This window comes from Temnothorax longispinosus, chromosome 5 (genome assembly GCF_030848805.1).
Source record: "Temnothorax longispinosus isolate EJ_2023e chromosome 5, Tlon_JGU_v1, whole genome shotgun sequence".
Lineage (NCBI taxonomy): Eukaryota > Metazoa > Arthropoda > Insecta > Hymenoptera > Formicidae > Temnothorax > Temnothorax longispinosus.
Genome location: NC_092362.1, coordinates 5,069,911 through 5,096,364, shown reverse-complemented (window position 1 = coordinate 5,096,364; position 26,454 = coordinate 5,069,911). Strand labels below are relative to the sequence as shown.

General features: G+C 35.0%; 3 protein-coding genes, 1 long non-coding RNA gene and 1 other non-coding gene across 7 annotated transcripts; all 5 read right to left on the bottom strand.

The window, feature by feature from the left end:
* Positions 1 to 1,756: 1,756 nt before the first annotated feature.
* Positions 1,757 to 4,676, bottom strand: LOC139812834 (uncharacterized). Its single transcript, XM_071777932.1, has 2 exons — positions 4,551 to 4,676; positions 1,757 to 3,580 (listed from the first exon to the last, which is right to left on the bottom strand). The coding sequence occupies exons 1-2, from the start codon at positions 4,674 to 4,676 to the stop codon at positions 2,237 to 2,239; spliced, it is 1,470 nt and encodes a 489-aa protein (XP_071634033.1). The 3' UTR covers positions 1,757 to 2,236.
* LOC139813145 (tRNA N(3)-cytidine methyltransferase METTL6) lies at positions 2,321 to 26,454 on the bottom strand. Of its 3 annotated transcripts, XM_071778493.1 has the most exons (9): positions 26,310 to 26,454; positions 25,808 to 26,204; positions 25,589 to 25,734; positions 25,334 to 25,477; positions 24,961 to 25,136; positions 24,516 to 24,626; positions 24,084 to 24,136; positions 23,653 to 23,886; positions 23,341 to 23,448 (listed from the first exon to the last, which is right to left on the bottom strand). In XM_071778493.1, the coding sequence occupies exons 2-5, from the start codon at positions 26,192 to 26,194 to the stop codon at positions 24,980 to 24,982; spliced, it is 834 nt and encodes a 277-aa protein (XP_071634594.1). In that variant the 5' UTR covers positions 26,195 to 26,204; positions 26,310 to 26,454; the 3' UTR covers positions 23,341 to 23,448; positions 23,653 to 23,886; positions 24,084 to 24,136; positions 24,516 to 24,626; positions 24,961 to 24,979. The 3 variants fall into 3 exon arrangements, with proteins under 3 accessions (XP_071634596.1, XP_071634594.1, XP_071634595.1); XM_071778494.1 differs by lacking the exon at positions 24,516 to 24,626; XM_071778495.1 differs by lacking the exons at positions 23,341 to 23,448; positions 23,653 to 23,886; positions 24,084 to 24,136 and adding an exon at positions 2,321 to 2,330.
* LOC139812833 (uncharacterized) lies at positions 10,116 to 13,604 on the bottom strand. Its single transcript, XM_071777931.1, has 2 exons — positions 13,590 to 13,604; positions 10,116 to 13,158 (listed from the first exon to the last, which is right to left on the bottom strand). The coding sequence occupies exons 1-2, from the start codon at positions 13,602 to 13,604 to the stop codon at positions 11,248 to 11,250; spliced, it is 1,926 nt and encodes a 641-aa protein (XP_071634032.1). The 3' UTR covers positions 10,116 to 11,247.
* LOC139812927 (uncharacterized) lies at positions 16,413 to 18,830 on the bottom strand. The gene is made up of 2 exons (XR_011731979.1): positions 17,858 to 18,830; positions 16,413 to 16,910 (listed from the first exon to the last, which is right to left on the bottom strand). It is a non-coding gene; the product is annotated as an uncharacterized lncRNA (long non-coding RNA).
* Positions 24,206 to 24,296, bottom strand: LOC139814013 (small nucleolar RNA snR60/Z15/Z230/Z193/J17). The gene has a single exon (XR_011732312.1). It is a non-coding gene; the product is annotated as a small nucleolar RNA snR60/Z15/Z230/Z193/J17 (small nucleolar RNA).

Below are 26,454 nucleotides of genomic sequence, written 5' to 3'. Positions count from 1 at the left end.
GAAGAGTAAGAGCGAACTTTTCCCGCTCTCGCCATGTCGGGCATGAGAGTGAGAGAAGCCCGAGCGTGTCTCTCGCAAAACCAGTCAGAAAATAGTGAAACGTTTGCGTTTTCTATATTTGCGAGATACCCTGATTGGGTTGGGCAACGCGTGGGGGACGTCATACATCTCGGATTACACATCCGAGGAGCCAGGTCATACGTGCGGCTCTCTCGTGTCATGTCACGTCGTGCCGTGCGGCCCTCGCGACGTGCGTATACACACACACACACACACACACACACACACGTGTTCAGTGCATACGAGCAGAAATTGGGTCAGATGCGCGAAAGAAATAACGCGCGCGACTAACTAAAGTCGCTTTCTTACGCGGTCAATTTCCTTGGCCGTGTAATCATGTAAAAAACTCGATTAACGAAAACAACCGATCACTTTGCCGTGCAAATTGTTGATTGATAGATCGCGATTTCCACGATCCATTAATCAGCCTGATATTTAATCGGGCGTAGCATTATTTATATAAGGTTAAAATTAAATTAAATTAAATTAAACTATGCTAATGTTTCACATAACATTTAAAAACATATTTAATCTATATATTATAAATTGTTTTATAATTTCTTTAATTTATAAAAAATATGAGATCAATATAAGTCAAGTAGAGAGATAAAGTTGTAAAATAAAAATATTTAATTAGTAATTATTTTGTTAATTTTATAAATATTAATAATTATGATTTTGTGTTATTTATTATTTTAAGTAAAACGATACATTGAGCTTCATGTGTAACACTTTCGGTACGTAATATAAGCTAACAGGATATATTATTTTTTTGCTTATTATTTTATTATGTTGCATAATTTCACTTTTAATGCTAGTTATTAGTGCTATCTATACATGTATGTAATATCAGAAAAAAAGAAATTAAACATTACATTATCAATTCCTACGTGCATTACGTTAAAGCCGTTCAATAAATCTAACCAGCCAACGTTTCTGCCGGCAATCACTTTCCCAAATAAATATATAAAGGTTTAGAAAGGTATCTCTTACTCACCCCGACCCGTCCCGGCCTTGGAGTAAAAGCGATCCCGTTTCTGTCCGTTGGGCGGACTTGTGCTTTTATTATGTTTCATGTATGGTTATACCGTTGCCGTTCGTGCGGTCAATAACTTTCACAGTAATGCCGCGGATAAAAGCAGAAGAAGCAGCACCAGTCGTTGCCAGATACATCAATTATTCCGACGGACAACAATGCCCACGACAGAATTCATTCAAGTGTTTTTCGATACGGGTATTACCTTCCATTGCGCGTGTCGAATCAATTATCTATACTATTTGCGAAAATAGACTTGTAAACACGTGCGAAAGTAAACCAGCGCTCTATATAATTTAATTGCAACTGATTTAATTGCAATTAATTAAGATAATTAGGATCATAATTTATATTATTCTTGTCGATCTCGTGATACACTTTCACTTTTCCGATCTCTTTGATCGTCTCAATTATAGTGCGTGTTTAATCATCATTAAGAGGCGAAACATTGGCGCATCTACGCGCGCCGCAACGTGCAATGTGCAACATGAAGGCGAAATTTATTGGCAATATTCTTCGCGACTTGAGAAACTCGAATTTGAATTTTTACTATTCGAGATTTATGAGCGGTCGATCGTAAATATCGCTAAATCAATTACCGATCGTTAATTTATCGATATCGCTGTCACGATCAGTCTTGAAGATTTAAAGTGGGTTTTCTGGTGTGCGTTGGAAAATCAACTCATTTATTACAAAAGAGATATAAAACTATGTAACAAAAAAATCACAATTATCAGTGATAAGGGATAACAGGAAGGAATATACTACAACATCTGTCAGAGATATAAATACAGATAACAATTTAAGTACGATTACAGTACAGATTTCTATCGCTATATAAATCGTACAATAGAAAATTTAAATATATGTATAAAAGTAGAGAAATATAAGTGTATATTTCTCTACTTTTACTCTCAACAGCATACGTGGTCTCCTACCTTGAAAATACTATTGCTACTTTTCATGGCAAGATCGAGTCAGCATAAGATTAGGTAATTATTAATTTCAAATTTACGACGCATTTGGCGTTTGATTACCCGTTCGTCACGAGACCCAAACACGGATCTTGTAATTATAATCCTAAGCCGTTATCGAATCCTGGCAATGTGACAAGACATAGAAAAATTTACAAAACGTATATTAATGTTTTCCATTTGGAACCGAGTACGAGATCGTGTCATACTTCGCGCTACCTACATTGTAAAATTTCGTTTCTGGAGCGTATCCGAGATATCTCGGACTTACGCTGGCGTAAGCTCCGTGCGAGTCCGCGGGTGTCCCGTGGGAGCTAGATGAGCTATAATACATGGGCGTGTAACCATGGCTTCCGGTGTGAATTACAATAGGGCTGGAACCGGCCCCCACGTAGTTCGAACTAACGGAGTAAGCACCGCCGCCGGGATAAGCGGAACCGGAAGAGCCTCCGTGGCTGACACTCGGTGTCGCGTAGGAGACGCTGGGGCTGGAGTAGCTGGAGCTGCTGCTAGACGAATGGGACGGCAAGTAATTCGTGTGTGAGATAGCGTTGGACGATGCCGAGTTCGAGTAAGATCCCGAGGCAATCGGTAGCTCGTAGTTGGAACCGCCGGATGATACGCTCGAGAATCCGGGATGAGTGCTGGCGGAGCCATAAGATCCTGAAGAACCGGGATAACTGGATGATCCAGCACTAGACGCCAGCGCGGAGATTCCATGAGATCCGGAACTAATTGGAAGAGCGTACGTGGATGATGCTCCGTGAATGCCCGACGTTGGGAAACTGTAACTGGGGGAACCACTGTGTGAACCACTGGCGATAATCAAACCGCCTGTTACAGCGTGCGAAGGACTCGAGGATGCGGAGTGAACAGGAAGACTGTAACTGGGCGAAGAGCCTGAGGAAAGACCATGCTGCGGTGCCAGAACGATTTGAAGACCAAGGTTAGATGTCCCTCCGTTGCTGTAAGCCGAGAGTCCGTGACCGCCGGAAGCGTAGACCGGCGCGCTGCTCGACGAGCTGGAGCCGGATGTGCTTGCGCCACCGCCACCGTGGACTCCGAAGGTAACGGGACCGGTTTTCGCTGGAGTGAAGAGTCCGTTGCTACTTCCGCCGCTTCCTAAACTCGCTATGCTGGGCACGGAGTAGGTACTCTGAGCCGAGTGTCCGCCCAAAGAGACACTCTGGTGACTCAGGCCATGATGGCTCAATCCGGGCGATTGGTATCCGGACCCGAGACTGAGACCACCGGACGACGCTAAGGAATATCCGTGGCCGATGGAACCGCCCGAGTTGAGGAGGCCACCGTGCCCCAGAGATCCATAGCCACCAGACGATCCACTAATCTCGTAACTCGCGTGAACGGGAGCCGAATAAGAGGAGGAAGATCCCGACGGGAAAGTCACCGAGTGATCGTTGGTGCCGCGCTTGTCCTTCGGCTGCAATAGAAGTCGAGACGGCAGATTTTCATTGCAGTAGACCCCGCAGGCGAAAGCCACCAGAAACACCTACGCGATCAGATCAGTTATTATCGCACTTCTTCGTACATCACTTTCTAGGGTGACCCACTTTCATGGGCTTGATCGGTTTGCGTGAAAGTAGAATACAAAATTGTTGGCCAATTACCCGAATTATAATTAAACTGCTTAAGCTATGAATAGTCGTATTAATTGAACAAAAAGCAGATCAATTCTAATTAGTCAGCGGAGTATATGGATATTAATTGAATGACCAATCACATAATTATGCAGTGTTGGAGTTAATAGTCGATTATTAATGTGATATGTAATCTAACAATGGTTAGATGAGCAGTTACATAATAACTACATTGTAATAATTAGTGTTATTATCACTTAGTTTAATATTCGTAGGAGAGTATTTAATTGCAGTTTGAACTAGATAGATACAAGCGCTTTAAATTTAACATTAAATTTATAAAATGTTATGTAGTATAAAGATTTTAAGTAATAATAGGTAATTAATTAGTTTAACTCAATTCTCTCTTAGTTCCTCTATAACTAGAGATTATGGATAATATATACATATAATTAATAATTATTAAAAAGTGCTAAAAGATCTAAGAAGCTATAAGCTATATACATAATTAAATTTATTATAATACTTAATAAATAAATTACAATACACAAATAGTTTTATTATAATAATAATTTTATGCAAATAATATTTTTGTGTAAACTGTTTGCTATAAATTTTAATTTTAAGAGATTAATTTCTTGTAAGCTTTCAAGCTTCAATATTAAACTTTATAATTTCTAAATATTTACTTATCTGAATATTTATTAATAAATAAAAAGTTTCAATGATTACATCAATTTTGTTAAACACTTTGTACGCAAAAAATAGTAATTTTACGGACATAATACGTATAAAACACACACGGAAATAGAACACTGATTGGTATAGACAGAAATTAAAGCTGTAAATTGTCGCGAACACTCGTGAAAATGTGATACTTACAATAAACCGCATGCTTGATGAAATGCGGTTGCTCTTGTAACTTTCCCGTAACTTGGTAGCAGCCAGTGGTCGAATGATATTATGGTCTCTGGTGCCATTGCTAGCAAGAAGAAAGGTTTTATACATGGATCCCCTCTCATACGGCAAAAGAAAGGTCTAGGTGAAGGTAAAGCTCTCCGCGCTGATATGTCGAGCGCGTCGCATCGTCGCCGTTTGGCACAGATAGTATAGTCAACTGCGACGCGGGAAATACTCGCGTGTGTTTTGCAAATCAGATCTCACCTATGGGTGAAAAGCGAGCCCATTCAATCCTCCTCCGCAATATTTTCCTCGCCAAATAAAAGAAACTACAACATCCTCTCGAAGAAATTAACAACCTGATGTCTGAAAAAAATGAAAAAAAGAGGAACTCGAAACTCATTGGCGAACAGTGTCAACCGAGTGGACACATAAAGAAATTCGAAAAGATTTATCGCTTCTCTTGCGTAACAAATTAAAATTTTGTCCCCTTATTTCTTGTTACCCCTACTTGCAAAGCGTTTCGAGAAAGTACCTAAAGGTCAACTACCTACTGTACTTCCTGTTCGGGATATTTTCAATTACAGGCTCTTTTGTATTCTTCCTTGTATATTTCCATACGCGATATCGTGCAATCCTAATCAAGACAATCTCGGAAGGCCAGCGCCAGCGGTAGTAGGATACGCTAAGCCGTTTTTAATTACCACACTCTTGCAGAACTGGCGATCTATAATTTCAATGCGATAAGAGTTACTATAGTGTCAAGTCACTCTATTCCACTTTTTCTTCAAGATATTTTATTTCGTTTTATTCTTCAGTGCAATTAATTACTGTAGACAGGCGGAAGCACTGTCTGGTCAAGCATCGAGAGAAAACGCTATTATTTGCCCGAATCACAGGAAAATATCTAAATCATTTTGCATTCTTCACTTTCGATTTGAACTCGCAAGAGATGCATCAAATCCAAAGAAAGTAAATACAACATATGTCGCGAATTAAGCCATAATACGTGTGCCGTTATTACTCATAAATCCTAGCAATTATTTTTATTAATTACGCTTAGTGAAAGGCAAAATGATAATAGTTATAAATGATTATATTATGATTTTGTATTTTAGAAATCTACTTTTCCGGTATTCTTAATTCCGGTATAATTCTTGTCCAAATTTTAATTATTTATTTATTCTTCTGGATATTTAATTTCTGGTAATGTTTCTTTCATGCATTAAACTCAGCGTGTAGCTTTCTGGAACGTTTATAACTGCCGTTTTCACGGCTCACGTCAAACTGATAAAAAACGCTGTTAAACGAATTATTGCGTTTAAAAGAAAAAGCATTTTCTCGTGCGTGCATTTATTCAATTTATCTTTAGCATACTCATTTTTTTAATTAAATTTTAAATCTCTTTATCAACTTATTGAAATTCAGTTGTCTTGTGTCGCAAAATGCAAAAACTAGGTGTATCTAATTGTAAGAAAAAGATGCAGCAAAAAAATAAAATAGATCTATTGATTCCATTATTTATTGTAAAAGTTAAAGCCAAATCCCCGCCGTGCGTTTTAAGCAAAACAAAGCAAAATATTTAACAAAATTTTAAAGTTTCTCAGATTTGCTACGTATTTAGTATCTGCCTTCAGTATTAAACATTTCCTTCCGTGTTCTGGATCTAGAGAAATATAGAGAACTTTATCTTACAATTAATATCGATTGCAAGAAAGTGTAAGATAAACATCTCGCAACATCAAGTATTATGCTTGCAAGTTAGCTTCGTTCATCAGTTTTTACAAAGAATTAGGACGTGAAAGATGTTGACCCTCGCTGACAAATATTTTTGAACCGCGCGTATGAAAAAAGATGAGCTACCGCCATGTATTGAAAGCTGATCGATATTCGAAAGTAAAATAAACGTTTAGGGAAATTAATGAAAAAGTTACCACATCTTGTCCCTCGTTTTTGCGCCTTTGTATAATAAACATATCATCGTACATACAGAAATGAACGCAGCCATAAGAAGATAATTGTGACCATTCTCTCAGAAATACATCTAACTTCTTCCAACATGTTAAATTATAGCATCTGAAAACATTCGATCGTTTTACTTTCACTAGCAAGATGAAGAAAGAGACTGTTGCTTACGGCTATCATCCAATTGAAAAGGCAAGGAATTACGAGAATTCTTAAGACAATCGTCGCGGACTACTTCCGCGAAAAAGAGATAGAAGATAAGAAAAATAAGAATGATGAGTTGATAATGCCTCAGTTTTAATTTTGATAAAATTATATTTAAAATGTATGCAATTATTTTATGTCATTTTTATAATTTTTTCTAATATGGATATTAGTTTAGTATCTTATTTATCCAAATGCTAATTTTAACTTATATGTTTGCTAAGATTTACAATGCGGCGACTGTAAATATTGTATATATTTATGCAAGCTTATTAACATTTATATATGTACATGCAAATATATCATCAATGTTAATTAATAACCGCAAATAAAACTTGTGATGTAGATAGCTGCATCGAAAACTGCTTTGCCTTATCTTTATACAGAATGCATATCTATGCGTAATATAGTATCCTTAAACGTCAGATATTATCGCACCTTTCGTGTGCTGCGAATAATATACCTGTCACGCCGTTAACATCTTGATAAGAGCTAAGTATAGTGCACATGTATTATTGTGTAAGACACGCATTAAAACGAAGCATTAAAGACAATGTTCCGCACAAACAAGGAAATGCTCAGATTTTGTTAGTAATATTAGTTCTTTCCGCTTAAATTGAAATTAAATTAAATTAAATTAAATTAGATAGATAAATTTATTAATCCTCTTGAGAATTACATTTCTAAATTAAATTAAATTTAATATAAATACAAAATATAAAATATTTTATAGTTATCTTGAAATTATTTTATTTATATATATTAAGAGTAATCTATAATATATTTCAAATTTAATTAAAAAGTTATTATTAATAATTATATTATTATAAAATTTGAAATTGTTAGAAAAAAATTATAATTTTAATAAAAGTTAAATAAAATATAATAAAATATTTTTATTTAAAATTTAATTAAATATAGAAATAAAATTAAATAAAAAACGTTTTATTTATTCAAAAATATTGCTTTTAAAATAGAATTTAAGATCTACTTTATTCGATAAAAAAAAATAAGTAGCCACAGTATTAAACTATACTAAAATAGTGCATATAATACATTTATGTTGTATTAGGCAATTTATATATTTTTAAATAAAGGCTAGTATATAAATAAATTGATAAAATAATATTAGAACATTGTTAAAGAAGTTAGTCTTAGAAGAAAATTGATTCTATCATTTATCAAGAAAACCATTTAGAATTAACGCTGCTTGGAAATGTGCCAATGTCAGTGATTCATTATTCTGTTTCATATATGATTTCGGATAAAAGTCATCTTAAAATCGCTTTCGCTTTTCGTGCGTTCTCATCATTTTATTATAATTTTCTTGCACCGTCACACACAACTCCTTTTCGCACTCAACTTAACTCTTTCATTAGAACGTATGATTCTTTAAATCCATTACCTGGCAATACTTTCGTCTTTTACTTTCTTGTCACTTAAGATTTGTCTTCCCTTTTTCATATTCAACAATTCCTTCACTTTCCCACTAACTTTTTCCCACTGCTTCCCACTTTTTTTATATATGTTTATAAATCTCTTTACATCTTACTTCCTCGTCTTTCTTGTTAATTTAGTGGTGAGCATTGCCGGAACTCTCGCTTTCTCGCTATTAGACTATTTCAAACAGTTGGTATTTAACTGTCCATAATAATTGAAAGAGTATTGAATAAAAAGAACGTAATTGCCTAGTTTGTGTGTAACAAGAGCAATTTATATAACTGACAATGAAAAATGCAAGATTTCTTAAATAGGGTTCAAAATGTCCGAGAAACTCTGTGCGAGTTCGTATAAAATAAAGTGACAAAAGTGCAGCGGAATAAAACGGAAACCGGGCAGTAGAATATGGGTCACTTGCGGAAAGTGAGTTGATAACAGGTTTAATGCGACAAGCCTGCTGGGCTCTCAGGGTCAAGCCACGCTTTCGAGACTCTCGGTGACTTCGTGATTCTCCGGGCTCGAGATGTGCATGCTTGACCCCTCAAATACCGCTCGTAACTACGTTTGGGGAAACTACGTGGAAATCTGGTTTTCGTAACGGTACGATTTAGTCATGTTTCACTTAGAAACTTCTTCGAGAATACCGACTAAATATTAACATAAGGGAGATGCAGTAAACTGTATGCATACACATATGCATAGTATATAAATAAAAATGATTTACAGATGCATATGGTACTGCTTTACTGTCTCCTGTAATAGGTGTTTTACGAAATTTCATCTTTTTTTCCAAGTGAACTCAATAACTTCTTCAATTCTCTCTGTAATCTTGAATAAATTCAATTATCGTTTTTTCAAAAATATATGTTCCACATTTACATCGTAAATAACAATAAAACGTGATTAACAATATTAACAATATTCACAATAGAAAGTGATACATTTTTATCTTATTTTGATTTTAAAAATTTTAGCGATCAAAAGAGGAATTATCAATTTCAATAAGAAAAAGAAGCGTAGATAATCGGAAAGGATTAGAAAGCGTCAGCAGATTGTTAAATGAATATAAAGCGCCTCTGTTCGGTTATCTGAAGCTCTCGACCTGTGGATTCCATTCGATGATCTAGAACTTGACAGCAGCAGCACGTGTCTTTCCTCATCTCCTAATAAGAACCTGAAGGATTACGAAATCGTCCGGGAATCTCCTACACCTGCGAGCAAACGTCATGCATGCTTAGGATTGCTCGGATAATCCGACTGCGTTGACCGTGGTTGGAATTATCGAATGACTTTCGAGGTCAGAATCGAACGGCGTGGCGATGAGAATCGTGCCCGATGGTCACGAATGCACGGGTGAGAGTTTCCTCGCGTAGATCCATTCGAGGCCGGAAGTAGCAGTAATTCATTTCCTCGGTTCAGCTTTCCATCGCGATAATTTGAGATGCGCCACATGCATACCACGGTCTATCTGCAATTAGATTAACGTTATGTATAATGCATTTTATAATTAGACGCACGTGTTCAGCCGTTTGCAGTTCCTTAATAGTGCTGCTCATGCTCAAACTACCAATATTGATTTTATTAATTGACCTAATTGAAAGTAGATTAATTATAAGCATTAAACTAAAAACGAGACGCTATAAAAAAAAATACTTTCCAAAGTAAAAAAAATATTTACGTGTTCAGCCGTTTGCAGTTTGCAGTTCCTTAATAGTGCTGCTCATGCTCAAACTACGTTTCAATATCGATTTTGTTAATTGACCTGATTGAAAGTAGATTAATTATAAGCATTAAACTAAAAACGAGACGCTATCAAAGAAGAAATACTTTCCAAAGTAAAAAAAATATTTATTTGACAAAATAAATAGAACATGTGTATTTACATATGCTCGAAGATAAATCTAAGACGGCAGAAGAAGTACGTGTGAGATTCCGCAATCATCATTTATATACTAATATCATTAAATCGATCAGCAAATTATTTATTATATGTATATATACAATATTATATGCACACACACATACATACATTAACTTATATAATCCAACAATAGGAAAAAGTGAAAGGAACACTATACTTAAAAAAATCAACGAATATCCCTATTCTATAAGTAACACTTCAAACGTTCGTATGAATGGCGAAGTATTTTCTACGTGTGATCGACAACTAGAAACGACGAGTGACGCTTAGAAACGCTCACTTGACATTCTTGTCACAGTACCCCAATTCCAATGAGACAATTGCGCTAATTATCACCTGCATAATGTCACTTTCTCAATGATGAATTTCGAAATCAGCGGATACGCAATGACAGATGGTACAGCGGATGTATGAGGCGTGTATTGAACAATCATCGTAGTTATTCTTCAATAGCGAGAAACTTAAGTAGGCTAAGTATGTTAAACGTTATATAAAGAACTAGAGAAAGAAAAAAATAATCTCGTTTTCTAAAATTTAAAATATTAGAAATTATAAGTTTTGTCATGATTTTGTCAGATTAGAGTCATGTATGTTACTCGAATTTATATAGGTACGTATCAACTTCTGTATACACGACTGTCCATAAAATTGTAAAAAAACTACAAATGTTGAAAATGTATCTGTTACAATTATACAAAACTTCTCATTTAACTCTACGTTATTGTTCATGATAAATCAAACCAGAATTAGTAGTTTGCTATGAATGTATGAAATTCTAATAGATAAATATGAGCTAAATTTAAATTAAATCGTGCATCTACTTATAATTTTCTCATAACAATGCAATTCAGAAACAAAGAATGTTCTATGTCAACAAAAGCAAATAAAACTCCCTATTGTAACGGATGATTAGCAGAGCGCAATTCTTTTTGTCAGCTTAAAACTCTTACTAAAAGAAGAAAATGAAATCTTTATGTGAAAAAGTTTAGCAGACGATGTAGCGCCGCGTTATTAGCACATCAAAATCACGATTGCGATAGTGACTCTTCTTTACCGTACTTTCTTCTTCAATCTCTCCTTCTCCCTTTTCCACACGAGTAGACAGTCAGCCACAGCACCGCGGATCGACTTCCGATCCGTTTGAACGTCTCATTTCCATATTTTCGCCGGTCCCGTCTGCGTCGTGTACGAAGGCGCGTAATTCCACGGATAACTCGGCGACGTAGGCTTCTGCAGCTGATAAGCGATGTCCACGGGATAGTAGTACACCGGATAGACCGCTTTAACCGGTTTATAGAGAGCGGGATTAATCAATGCGTTCTGCACGCTGAACGTATGCTGCACGCTGGATGATACGGCCGGGGCGGTTTGCGCCGGATGCACTTGCGCGGGATACGCTGGTAGCAGGGGAGCGACGATCGGACGCACCGGTGTCGCGAAAGGAGCAACAGGTCGTATCGGATGAATTGGCAGGGCCACCGGTGTCAGAGCGAACCCCGGTCGATTTGATGACGAGGCGGGCGAGAGAGAAGGTATTGTCGTCGCTGGGGTCGAGGGTGCCGATCCCGGTACCGGTTTCTGAGGCGGTTCCGTAGGAATCGGTATCCCGAAATGGGTGGGCGATGTTTCGGGGGATTGCACAGGTCTGACGGAGCCAGATGTAAAGATGCTGGTGCCGTAGCTGGGAAAGTTGGTTCCCGTGATGAAAGACGGTACAAATCCACCGTAAAGGGGGATTCCCGCGGGAGATCCGGTCGTGGAAGAACCAGGCTGGTTAGAAGCGGGGTGCGATGACACTGCTTGGGCAATACCATCGCTCTTGGATGGTTGCAATGGGGATTGCGTAGTGAGTATTCCGGCCGTAGTTGTTGTAGTCGGAGTTTGCGTAGTGGTTGGAATACCGTAGTTAACGGGAAACCTCAAGGGATTGACCGTAGTTTCTGGTAGGAAGGTAGACTGACTGAACGCGGTGTTTCCAGGACTAAAAGCTGCAGACTGCGGCGTTGTGGGAATATGTGAGTTCACTTGCTGGCTTATAGAGGCGAGAAGTTCCTGATTCTGAATGAAACCTGCTTGGTTCTGAGCATATCTTCCCGCTACGTTCGGGTTAGTCTGAGCCTGGACAAGGGCCTGCTGCAATTGAACAATCAGCCGATCTTTTTCTAGCGACTGAATTTGTTCTAGAGTGTTTCGAGGATCGAGCGTTCCCGACGCATACGACGGTAACGTGCCGCGGAATCCCTCAGGGTTCTGCGAAGTACTCTCGAACTGACTGTTCAGATTATGAATCGGATTACCGACATCCTGAAACTGATCGTTGCTGGGCGCGAAGTCCTGATTGCTCGCGGGTGCGCCGTAAAGTTGCTGGATCGCCTGCGCGTTCTCGGCCAGGAAAAGCGCGGCGTCGGAAATTTGATTTTGAGCCTGCACGAAGTTCTGGCTCTGTAAGTTCGTATCGTGAATTTGTCCCCGACCTGGAATGCGTTGCGGATCGAAATTGTCCGTTGAAATATAAGCCGGCAGTTTCTGATTTTGTGGCGGTAAATAATTAGCGGTGTTCATGCCAAACGGCTCGTCATTCTGACTAGCGATCGGATTCACCTCCGCGAAATCAACGTTTTTGATCGGGCTTGGTACTTCCTGTTCCATCAGTCCTGTTCCACCGAAACCGATCGATTGCTGTTGACTGACGTCGTGCTGCAATTTGTCTCGATGTTGCTGCTGAGCATGATATCCGTGTGTCGTCGAACCGGACGTTGAGTGAATTGGCGGCCCATATTGCGTAAATGGTCTGCTTAACTGGCCAGGGACCTTGAATGCGATTTGACTTCTGGACGGATGCGTTTGGATGCGAAATCGAGCATTTGAAGAGATACGATTCGGCCTGTTATAGGTGTATCCGGATTCTCGTTTTCGCTGGACGTCGGATTGCTTGAAATCGGATTCAACTTCGACCTCGCCGAGATTCACTACTTCCAGCTTCGTGACTTGTGACTTTTGCACTTCGGCTTTCTGCTTAGCTTGAGTCAGCGAAAACACCAGTATGAGAACGTAGATGATCTAAGAGTAAATCAGATTTTCTTACACAAAGATAGCCAAACGTTTTAATATAAAACTAAAGATATAAGAGAAACAAAGTAAATATTTTAGCTAAATCACAAAATGTAATTATTTTATAAGTGATTTTTATCTAAATATATTTTTTAAATTAATTTTCTAAAATAATAAAATTTTATAACTAGCAAAGAAAAGGTATAAACATTGTTTGAATATTATATTATTTATTTATAAATTAGTTTGCCTATCTCTCTTATATGTGAAAAGTTTTCTTACAATCAATTTATACATAAAATATTAACGTAATGAAATTCTATGTTTCTTATAAAAATTGAAAGATCAAAATTTTACATTATATAGGCGAATCAATATGTGAATAGACATTACGATAATCCACATCAAAGAAAGTTTTATTACTGTATACTATTACATACCAGAAGTAGCCGCATTTTCAAATTCGTACATATAATCCTTCTTGCACACTTAACACTGCACTGAGGCAATTCAGCTATCTTCTTCAACAGGAAACTACGCTATTTCCCATGGGGTCTCAACATTGAATTAGACTGCTCTACTCAAGAAACTAATTTGTTTGAGGATGGACAAGTCCGCGTCGACTAAGGCTACGGCCATACCAGCACATGTATAAATACAATCGGGTCGCGACCATCCACGAATTATAATAGACTTTCTTACGGGCTTTCATCGATCGAACTTAAGCAATACTGTTACGGATTCGTGATGTTATACATATCGATGCAAAGTACGTCGTATGTTCAGCGCGGTCCTGTAATCGAAATTTCGTAGCCGCGGCTTACCGAAGTCTGTTATTCTCGATAACGTGATCATCATATAAATATATGTTTCTTTAAGAATAAAAAATTTTACAATAAAAATTTTGGTTAAGAAAAAGAATACATAACTTTACTGTAATGATCTCTATTAGCATGCATGTGTGTATTATTTATTGTACATTAAAATTAGACGTACAATCTTTTAAAAACATCTAGATTGAATCAAAGGATGTGCTCTTTGGAGCTCAAGTGATAGAATCATCAATAACATTGCGCATAATTTAGCGGAATTGAGAAAAAAAACTTATCTGATCTTTCTAAAAACTTTCCCCAATAAATCTATGCGGAAAAAAAATAATGAAACGCGGCTAAAAGTCTGTGAAAGACCAAATTGGCCTATTAATTTCTACGAGAAGGCACAGAAGAAAGGCATTTAAAATTGCAATATTTTCTTTTAATGAAAGATGTAAACGCGGATCGCATTTCGCCCAAATACTTCATACCGCTTCATTCATCGTTGAGGTGATATGCATTTTGCTTTATATATGCACCCTATGAAAGAGCGGATAAAAAGTCGAAATTTGCGATCATCACTCTGCGCGCTTCGCATCCGTCCGTAAATTATGTCCTCAATAGGGAAATACGGTAAAGGAAACGAGCATCGTGAACTTCCGACGAGGTCATGACGGCGCGACGATGTCGTGCGAAACGCATGTGGACAACTCCGTCCTGCCATTCCGGTCACGTTCGCTCGGTCTCCTCTCTCAGTCTCCTTGCCCGGGTCTCTCAGTGAAAGTCAACGGGGGAACGGGCGAAATCTCGGGGAATACGGAATAAGCGTTCCCGTTTCCGTAGGGACATGTATTGTGTAACGCGTCGAGATTATGCGTAAATCGAACCGCCGCGCCGCGGCCGTGTCAGTTCCGACGCCTGCATGTATTACGCGGACACGATTTAATGTCGCGCGAAACAGAAATCGAGGATTGGATAACGTCGCGCTCGTCGACCTTCTTCGGCAACTGAATCCATAAACAGATAACTTTTGAAAGGAAAAGTGCGACTTAATTATGTACCGAACAGCGCAGATCCATGAAACACACAGTAAATATGCTAGAGAACAGAAATGATCTCTTACACTTTTTTCGGACGATCCTTAAGATGTTCTTAATTAGATTATCTTTGGCTTCTAAGGTTTGTCATTTGTTCAGAGATTCCGTCAAGAAATATTGCTTCGCGACATATCAAAGTTTATATGTAGACTTTTTTATCAGTCATTTTAGAGAAGATAATCAACTTCATGTTTTACAAACTATTATATAATTTATTTAAAAAAACTTTTATACGCTTCAGATATATTATTTCTAACATTGTATCAATTGTTAATTGTATTTCCGATATTGATTTATAAAAAGCTTTATAGTAACTAAATTTATATAATTGAATCGATAATTAAATTAATTTACTTAATAATATAATAAAAAATATATCATTTAAAAAATAATTAATAGACGAAGAATCAATCTTTAGTATTTTATTTAAACAAAATTATTCCTGTGAGTTTCTCTCTACAGTTACGGTAAAGAGTATGTATTGATCGACAATTGTTGAAAAAAGGTTATTCTATTTTTTATCTAAGATATTACGTAGAAAGATCATATTCCTAACAATATGATTTCTTGCCATCTACATAGATACGTGATATTCTGACGAAATTCATGTGCCACATTTGAAACCGCGATGTCAATACTCGCGGCTAATGATGAGACGCGACGCTAATGCAACCCCATATACGCATTTATGAGCTTCAACTCATTTCGTTGCAGATTCGGTCTCTCAATGACGCCAATCCGTTTGACATCTTCCTACATCGCATCTGAAAATCCGCGTTATCGATCATATACATTAAACACTCGTACGAAACACGAAACCGCAAATGCATGCGCGATGAACTCGCCGGATTTGACTATATGAAAATGTCCTGTGCCATTAATTTATTCACAACGGCTGTGCGCACGTTCGGCAGCTACACAAATTGGATCCGAATTAACGCGTTTTGGCAATCATTAAAATTCGCAATGCTTTCCTGTTAATTATCCGCCGTAATTACCGCGAGCTGTTTATCTAGTAATGTATCTCATATAAAATAAGCGCAAATGACCCCTTTAATAAACTCTTTCGGCAGCTTAAGGACGCAACGTTATTCCAAACAGAGCGTAATATTCCACCGAAAATTACCAATTACAATAAATCATGAATTATTCCTTTCTCTTCCCGCTTTTTCATTTGTAATATTGCTTTTGCAAATTATAATAAAATAGCTTGCAGTTTAATAGCTTATTGCACGTACGCGCGATTATCAGATATTATCTTGGAAACAAAAATTACGTTTCAAGTTTTGGGAAAATAACAAGGTTATAACAAGGGAGGATAAAAGAAGGGTAATTAACAGAGAAAACTTATCTCTTTCACATGTAGCATAGTTTTATTACAATAAGCATATAGGAAAAAGAAATCGACAGTCAAAAAACTCAAACGCGATCATATTTGCAAACACCAAGAGTTTCGGGATCGATTGGATTATAAAATCTGAGAGCAAAACTTCTTTCATGAGATTTCCATGAGGTAATGAGGTTTCCATGAGATTTTCGTCTTGTGCCCATTTTAATTCTGAGTCACTGTGCATGTCGACGTTTCAAACTAATAGATGTAGGGATAGTTGTAACGGTAATAGGCGTACGGAGAGTACGCGTACGGCAAGTTGTAAGAGTACGGTGAGCTGTAAGCGTACGGTGAGCTGTAAGCGTACGGTGAGTATGCGCCATATGCGTATGGTGAATAATACGCGAGACCTCTTTTGTCTCTGCCGAGATCGGCAGCCTGCGGTGCCTTTTCCTCAGCTTCGGACGTCTTCTCCACCGCGGCCGCAATGGCGACGGCGACGAGAGCCAAGAAGAGGATAGCCTGAAAGTGATTAATCCGCGTTGATTAATCCGCAGTCGACGTGGCACAAAATAAAAATTAAAAGTTAACACTTGGTTTATAGATAAACAAGCCGTTTTTTTCAATTAACACAAGAAAGATGTATTTTCGAATAAAATTAATTTACTGTAAGATGTTAGGAAATATATCTATCTTAAAAATATTATATATCTGAATCTAAAAAGTTATTGTATTTTATTTATTAATAATACGATGTGACATATAAGAAAATAGAAACAATTTTGTAATGCATTCTTTATTGTAATAGATGCTCAATAGAATTTTATGATACTCGCTGATATGTTCGCTACATATCACACACGTTCGTAAATAAAATAATGTATAAATATATTTAAATAATGTAAGAATATTTAATAGCTATGCTAAATAAGGTGAGAGGTAAGATTGCGAAGATCCAGGTTAAACAAAGATACAATTTACAATTCTAAAGAGGAAATATTTAGCAAGTTTTTAAATACATTTTTTAAGTTTGCTATTTTATATTCGTTGAGTAACTGGAACTATCAAAACAAATCTCCGGAGGGAGAGAAACCTGCCGGAGCAAGAGATTCTAAAGGAAAGCAAATTCTCTGATAATTAATTATCGGAGAAACACTAGAATATTACAGTATTATGCGACGATAAGCATGATCTGAAACCGGAACATACAGCCAAACTCAAGCCGATCGATTTACAGATAATCGCAGTAATGTGGTAATTAGACTGTAATCGGAGTATTATGATCGGTGAGTGAATTAATTTGAAAATCTATCAAAATATTTCAGGCGCGATAATGAATGCGCCGAGGCTCAACTAATCGCCCCAAAATGCAGAAAATTATAAATTCTCAAGCGATTTGTCCGAACGGTGCTTTTATCCTATTAATTTGCATGCAAAGATATTGAAGAATGATCTATCTGAATACTTACGAAGACGCACTTCATAGTTGATTAGAAGTTTTGGAAGATCAGCTGCTGATGAACAGTAACTGAATGTGATGCCTCTGTTTTTTGGCGGATGGCTTATATACCCGACAGTCCGAGTATTCTGCATGCGTCACTATAGCCGATTGATCAATGCACGGGGACGCACCAGATCGTGTGTGAATGCGTGTGTGTGTGTGTGCGCGCGCGCGTGTGTGTTTGTGTGTTGTGTGTATGTGTGTCGCGTGTGCGTCGCGTGTGCCTGCGAACTGTTGCATGGGGTTGTTATACGGCGCATATTGTTTACGCCTTCTCATATGTAATTCGCGGTCGTGCGCTATCACCATCCTTGTCGGCGCGATCTGACAAGGCATCGCGTTCACGTATTCCGCGATGTACTCGCATACCTTCGATGGATAGAACTCGGGTGAGGCAAGGGACCTTGGCAACTTGCCAAAGACGGAGGAAAGTTTTATAACGATGACATAATTATTACTGCCTGCCGTGCTCGCTTCCTAGATACACGCTCAGTGAACCTTAAGGCGCAAATTAATTATTGCCCATCAGTCAAGCTCACTTTAGTCAGATTTCAAAATAAAATTCCATTTACAATTTTATATATGCACATTTATGTGCACATTTTAATACACACATGCGTATATTTTAATATTTATCTCGTATATGTATACGAGTACACTGTAAATCCAAGTGTTATTTCTACACGTATATAAACGTTTAAAAATGGCACATTTGACTGAAGTTCGTTTTACATGTTTTGTGTTAAATTAACACGTTTAATCATATTAAAAGTTAATACGTTTAACTGTGTTAAATGACGTGATTTAAAACGCAAGAAATGTGTAAGAAGAGCTTCGGTTAAAATAACACACTTGGATTTGCAGTGTATCTGTGTTTTTATTCTTCAAATGTTTCATGTGTCATATTTAAAATATAATAGCAAAACTTTCCATGAATTATTATTGTGAATGCATTGTAATTGATAAAATGTCAGAAATAATGTATTTGAAATATTGAAACTTTATTAGACACTTGTAAACTCTATTTTGAGTATTTTTATTAATAAGATTTTCTGTGTAATTTTTTTGCTTAATTATGCGTACCTCACGTACTTTAGCGTAATTACACAATTTTTCTTTAAAACTATAAATTATCGTATTGCGCAAAGAGGAAAAAATAAAATTATTGTATATGTTAACAATGTCCAGCACAAAGAAAGATTTTAACTAGTAAATTATACAAATGTGATTATTATAATACCGGTTTCGTGATTGAATCGCTTTGAATAAACCACGATCCAAAATATAACAGGAAAAATTCAAGTAGAATATTTGGCCAATTTTGGCTAAATTGTAGCCAAATGAAGTTAATTTATTATGTCTGGCTCATCCAGTTGTTTCATCTTGCGACATTCGAACATTTTTCAGCAAATATTTCTAGAATGCTCTTTAAAATTGTTCCAATAATTTTTTAAATACTCGATTAAATAAAGGTGTGCTAGAAAGAAGATTTATAACTTTGTAAAGTTATAAATAGTATTATTTTCATCAAATTTTTTTCCAAAAATGATTTATGGAATCTTTTTACTATTTCTAAATAATGTGGATTTATTAGACATCACAAATTAATCCTTAAAATCCCAACGAGACTGTTTATATGTTACATAGCTACATTTACTATAGCAATGCAAATTCTGTTATGCGATTGCTCATATTTACATTTGCAAAAATTAATTAAATATCCAGTTGATGTACGCACGTTTAATTAATTAAAATGTATACAAAATTGTTTCTGTTTGAAACCGTTCGCTTGAACTAGCCTTCTTTTGCAAATATTTATGATATTTAATTTTATATATAGATAATAACTCGAAATAAATAAACGTAAACTGAGACGTAGTTTCGCGTAAAAGCATTTTCGAGAATATATTATTTTATTTAAAGAAAATGTTATGAGATGTACTCATAGATATTACTTTCTGCTCATGAATCCCAGCTTAAGATTCCTGACACGTGCATTGTGTTGTATCGAATTTACATTTCCCGTTCATAGTAATAAATAAAAAGTTTCGTGTTCATATTTCATCCATTGATTACGGAACTATTTTCAGCAGTCATACTTAATTTTGGATTCTGCTTCAACCTAATAGAACGGGTAGAATCTGTAAATATATCCGCCTGACAGAAAAGATCAAGGATACTTGTCAGCCCACGAATCACTTGAAAAAGATACAATATTTCAGATATTTTTTTAAGGTGGCGCCGCATAATTGCATTTCTAAATTAGAGTGGTTAGTCTCATGACCTCAATATTTAAACAAAAATATCCTTTTCGGAGTCGATTGCACTGCATTTTATTAAAATTTTAGTTTACATATATACTATATAACCAGCAAAAAATGACGCACTTGCATAAAATAACGATTAATATTAGGCTCAGCATCTTCACTGCTACGTTTTATAGTCCTATAAACGCGAAAGCGATCGACTCATTAACAGTCCAGATTGTTGAACATCATATCTCTCTCTGATTTTTTGCCCACATTTTTCGTCTACGTCGAAAGACGCATAGTTTTATTCGCGTCTTTATTGTGGCGTCTTGCAAAATAAAATATTTATATGAGGCAAAAGAATGTCACTAAGATAAACGACATCATATACGATTTGCACAACGTTCATATCATTATTATGCAATGCAGGATATTACACAACTAATTTCTCCCTCTGATATTTCCTTAACTGATTCATATTTTACACAAGATGTAACCTCGTATTAATTAGGAAATAATCAATTATAAAGAAAGAATTACTATTATTTAAAAATTTTTGATCGATTTCAACGTTTTTGCTGTTAATTAATTTCTCAATTAGATATACGTATAAAGCAAAATATATAAAGTAAATATAAAGCAAATTTATTAATAAATTATATCAAATCATAAATTATATTTCCCGCGTCATTGCAAAGTCTGTCGAAGTAAAATTAATTTGAATATGGTATCAATTTATTTAATTAATAAGTTCAAAGCATGGAATATCTGGACAGTTTAGAAATGTCTCGATCGTTGTATTTACAAACACACTTTCAGTAATACGCATAGCATTATATGTTTTAGCACCAAAGTGATTAAAGCATCACCCGTTCATAATCGTGAGAAAGATATGAAATTATAGGTCGATAAATGATGACACAAAATGAGCTCATCCAGTTGTATCGATAATTAGCATTCATAGAATGTGCAATTTTTATTACCGATTTCGTAAAGAATTTCAATAATTTATTCTTCACATTTGTATCTCAAGGTAAATTTTTTATATTACTACTTTCGAAGGAAAAAAAGGAAATTGCTGCAACGAACTCGTTTAGAGTATGTTTTGACATATGTTAAAAATTAAATTTTACATTTGCCAAAATTTCGTAAATATAATATGATTTTTTTTAATAATTTTAAAATTAAAAAAACACTAAAATTAAATAAATATAAGAAGATTTAAGAAATGCGATAAGAATAGGAAATACTGATGGGGAGTGAGTTAAAAATAGATTTTGATTTATACACGTACTCTAAAAACTTATATAATGTCTACTGTAAGTAACATATAATCCAATGAAAAATTTTAAACACTAGCTTTTAATAATATAATATAACATATAACAATACATAATAATATGTTTAAATAAATTTAAATAATATAATCATTGTTCAAATATTAAAATATTAAAACTACAAATCATAATAAAATGGTGCACGCATTGTTATGTTCTAATGCGAAAAAATGTTATAAAGTAATTCGTATATGTATGATATGAGATTGCTGTTATTTAGAAACTGGGTTACTATTAATATTTTTGTATATTATTTTGAATTCTCAACCCAATAAACACCGAGCATCAGTTTCATTATGTTATAATTTCTCACTCAATAATATACATGCAAAATAACATATGTTTATTGGGGTGTTTACTGGGAAAAGCACCAGGTTACGATTATCGATATAATTTCGATATAATCAGCTTTCATAACATTTTATTAACGGTACTTAATAAGCAGTAATACAACCACATACAATTGTGTGTCAAATACAATTAACTGCATTTAACAAATTACCTATAGTGCCGATAAGAGAGAGAGAAAATTAAACAAATAATAAATATTATACAAGTGTTAAAAGTGCATTAATTCTTTGAATTATTACATATGCAAGTTTTGGTTATAAATCGCTAACAATTAGGTAATCACTATGATTATTTCTGGCAACATATAATGCAAACACATCTTCTAAATTTATACTGTTACTTTAATGTAAAATATATAATTAAAGATAAGTTTCTTAAAACAATAAGTTAATCTTAATAATCTTATTTAAATTGTTCATCATTAGACTTTTTCAATACATTTGTTTTTATTAATTTTAGGATAATTTATGCTTATATAGTGAAGTTTTAAAATCCTTAACTCTTTCGTCATGGCTGAACTGGATAAAGAACTCTATCTCTGTACGCACAGCTTTATCGCTGTACGCTCTGATGCTAGAAGCGCTTTATTGAGACTGGATTACTATAGCAGCGCGATCAGTGCCTACTGTTTCATACTACGTAATTCATCGTATCTACGTTAATGTAATAACAATAATATAGTCGTTTGAAGTTTTACATTTAATAAATTATATAAATAAATAGAACAGTATTTATGTCTAAAAATTAATCATTAAGTTTTTTTTATTTTTCTCAGAGCATAAAATAACAGTATTAAAATAAAATTTGATTTATGCAGATACATGTTCCTTTATTAAAATAATGACTTCCCTGTTTCGATGCAATATTTTTAACCAGTATTGCAATGTAGTAGAACTGATCTTGTATTTATTTTTTAACAAAGTACCTACTTTATTAAATAAAGTTTTTAATTTTAAATTGTAGTAATAAAGAATTAAACTTATTATCTTTAGCTGGGGCGTAACTTTTCGATATCACTATATTTGTAGATGGAGCAGATTTAAATAATATATTTATAAAAGACTTTTTAGGTTAATGTTACGCTCGTACACTTTTACGTGAAAAACCACTTTCTGCGCTCGTGTTCACATCCGTGTAAAAGAAAGTGCGCGCATCTTTTATTTAAAATTATTTCATTTTTTAATATACTTGAATCTATTTTTATATATCATAAAATTAAAGAATATTTTATATAGATTTTCCCACCAACACATTCACGTAGCGTTCTTTTTACTTTGACGGAGCTACAGTTATTATAATTTTATTTCAAAAAGATTGCTTTGCGAAAAACCGCTATAATACTCTTAAGAATTAATTTGCCTTCCATTTCTGTCGTATTAATGAATTAAAAACATGAAGTGATAAAATGTACCAAGTTCAAATTTTAGAAGCAATATTGTAATTGTTTAAACTCGAATAACAGGAATAGATATAAAGAATTAGACTGTGCTAAAGGTGTTGAGAAAGAATATAGATTTAATAATACATAATAAAAATTTATTTATAAAATTAAAACAAAAACATAATACAAATTTGTGTTTGGTACTGCCACAATATTCACACCATATTGCACATTAACAGATCTGCAAAAATAAAATAATTCATGGTTCATCAAGTTGTAATATCTTTAAATATAATACATTAGTAGTAAAATTGTATGTCAGATAGAGCTAATATCAAATAATCACAACGATTCATGCGAAAGATGGTGAAGATGATTAAATCATCATGGCGTATATTTAAGTAAAAAATATATATAAGTATGCGATACAAATAATTAGTCTTACCATATACATTTGTATGGGCTAACATTATTCATATTTAGAATCGTAATTTCTTCTGCAATATGTATTAATTTATTGTTCCCAAAGGGGTTCCACAAAATCCTCAGTCTTTTATTCCTTTTAACTCTTTAATCAATCTTTCATAAACCAAGACGTACATCGGATAAAGCGGAATCGAACTTGAGATCTGACTGATTGTGAGTCAATCAGTTGTACACGGAGCCATCGTAATGTCTTCTGTAATATATACAAAATACAATTATTTGCTATAGCTATTTAACTTAATATACACATTAATTTCTAGTTTTCTCTCAGCGGTAGTGACGAATTATATGTATAAATATATCACGGTTAATCTTTCACATATACAAAGATATACATCACTAAAATACATTAAGAATATTTAATAAAACTAAAAATTTATTTAAACTTACCATATATTTAAAAAGTACACAAGCCCTTTTTCTCGAGTTTTCGTACGAGATATCTAAAATACAAAATAACGTTGTCTTTAGATCTATTTGAAACTCGATACATTCAAAACATATAAATACACAAATAATATCAGATAGGAGCGAAAGACTATAATATCAAATTATCGTCAAAGTAATTTCAGTTGAACTATGAAATCATCATGGTAATTGTACAATGCGCACGCATTATTAAAAAACATGAATATATAAATACAATTGAATGTGCAATTTCAAAAAAGGCACATCTCGCATTTTTTGGCCTATAAGTTTTTTCACTAAGATACTCTAATTACGTCCACACATCTTTATGCGAATTCCTGAAAAATTTTACTTTTCAGAGATGTGCCCTTTTCGAAATTGCACATTCAATTATATAAAAACTCAAGTACAAACCTTGGATGTCGACTGCGTTATTTTATGCATTTCTTTTGTATATCATTAGATCATATTTAAGAATTAAAATTTTCCATACAGTTTGCCATAAGTGTTACTGAACTACAGTAGCTGCAAATAAAAAATTAAAATTTGTTACTAAATTAATTAAAAAATAAAAATAAAATAACTTTATTAGCAAAAAAATCAGCACTGCAGGACATTCGTCATTAAATCCGATAAGTCACAAAATCATCATTAAAATATCAATAAATAAATAAAAATCATAAATTATTAGACTTTTGAAATATAATAATCACACATATACATTCTAAAATATAAAGATTAAAAAGATTTCTTATTCAAAAATTCAAATTCTAAATGGAATAATTTACCATCAAAATTATTTGTGTTTTAGAACAAATTATCACAAGTACAAACATTAATTTTAATCAAAACGACTTACCACTATCATTATTACATATTCAAGATTTTTTGAATTTTGCCTGAACAAAGATTCTCGGAACATCAATGTTTTCCTTTAAATTTATCGTACGTCTCTGTATGTAGCCACAGTCCAATGTTTCGAAACCAACAGATTCAAATAGGCACGCTATTTGTTCTACAGAGAAATAATAACTCCTGAAAGATCCAAATAACATATTGTCATTACTATGTTCTAAGCAGATAGGATAGGATAGAATTGCGTTATCTGGCAAAATCAGATTACAAAAAAATTTATTTCATTTTAATTATAAATCAATTGAACTATGAAAACATCATATCTTTTTATTTGTTTAAATAGATTGTAGAAAGCAGAAAGAAAAATATAAAATCACCTGGTTCCATCTTGCCGCATATAGAGATTCTCGCTAATCTTGTGCCCAGGTTTAAAACGGAATTGTGCCATATCGTACAATCCGTAATCTCTAAACAATAAGATTCCTCCACTACCAAGAACGTTGTATATATTTTGGGCAACTCTATTAAATAAACGAAATAATTAGTAAATTCGACAATAGCAAAACCTTAAAAAAATGTTAGAACTATAGTTTTAACAATATTAAAATCAGTAGCATCAGCATTTAACATACTTGTGAAATTTATCAGGATGAATAGCCGATAATGCAAAAATCAGAGTCGTAACATCAACCGGACAATCAATTTCAGCGAAACAATTCTCTAACGTAACGTCCGTTTGAAAAGCTCGCATTGTTTCCGGATGGAATAACGTGTGACTCTACAAGGAAACCTCTATTAACGCACCGGCACGCAACGTGGGCTAATTTGCAATTATAATCCAGCGAATGTACCTTAAGTAGCTCTATCGCCCTCGTGGATAAATCGCACGCGAATATTTTCCGGAATTTCAATCCGTCCTCTATCAAAGGAAAAATGAAATTGCCGACCCCGCAGCCCACCTCGAGGAGGACATTTTGATTCTCGTTGCCGCCCAAACCCAGCAATTCATCGAATTCCCGCGTGGTCCAGTGTCTATCTTTGAAGAATCTGATATCGTTTCGCTTGTAGAATAAATCCCAATGCTTTTTCGCGTCCTTCTCGAGTTGATTCGCGCGAAATTCGGACACCAAGCGAGAATCCTGCGCCCGCATTCTATCGATTTCCTCCGGCGTGAGACGCTTCGCCACGTGTCCCACGTTCGAGTCGTTCGACATAGCATTTCCGACAGATTCGCTCATATTTCTTCTCCTGATTATATTACCGAGCCGATCAATTAATTTTGCAACGCGAAATTCATCATTTCAAAAGAAATTTACGCGATATCTTAATGTACAAAGGAAAAGAAGGGCTTACCGTAAGTGCGTGCAACCTCACTCGTCGAGATCCCGGGAGAAAATGGACGAGAAACGGGCGGCTCCGGCCTCCGGCGCCCGGCGGTTATGCCACGCGGTGACGCGGTGATTTTTAGATGAAACGGCAACGTTGCATGCAACGTTGC

Coding starts and splice junctions, on each gene's coding strand:
- LOC139812834 (XM_071777932.1), bottom strand. CDS start 4,676: ATGTATAAAACCTTTCTTCTTGCTAGCAATGGCACCAGAGACCATAAT. Junction 3,581..4,550: donor CATCAAGCATGCGGTTTATT/GTAAGTATCACA, acceptor CTGATCGCGTAG/GTGTTTCTGGTGGCTTTCGC.
- LOC139813145 (XM_071778495.1), bottom strand. CDS start 26,194: ATGAGCGAATCTGTCGGAAATGCTATGTCGAACGACTCGAACGTGGGA. Junction 25,735..25,807: donor GGGCGATAGAGCTACTTAAG/GTACATTCGCTG, acceptor GTTTCCTTGTAG/AGTCACACGTTATTCCATCC. Junction 25,137..25,333: donor ATGCGGCAAGATGGAACCAG/GTGATTTTATAT, acceptor TGGATCTTTCAG/GAGTTATTATTTCTCTGTAG.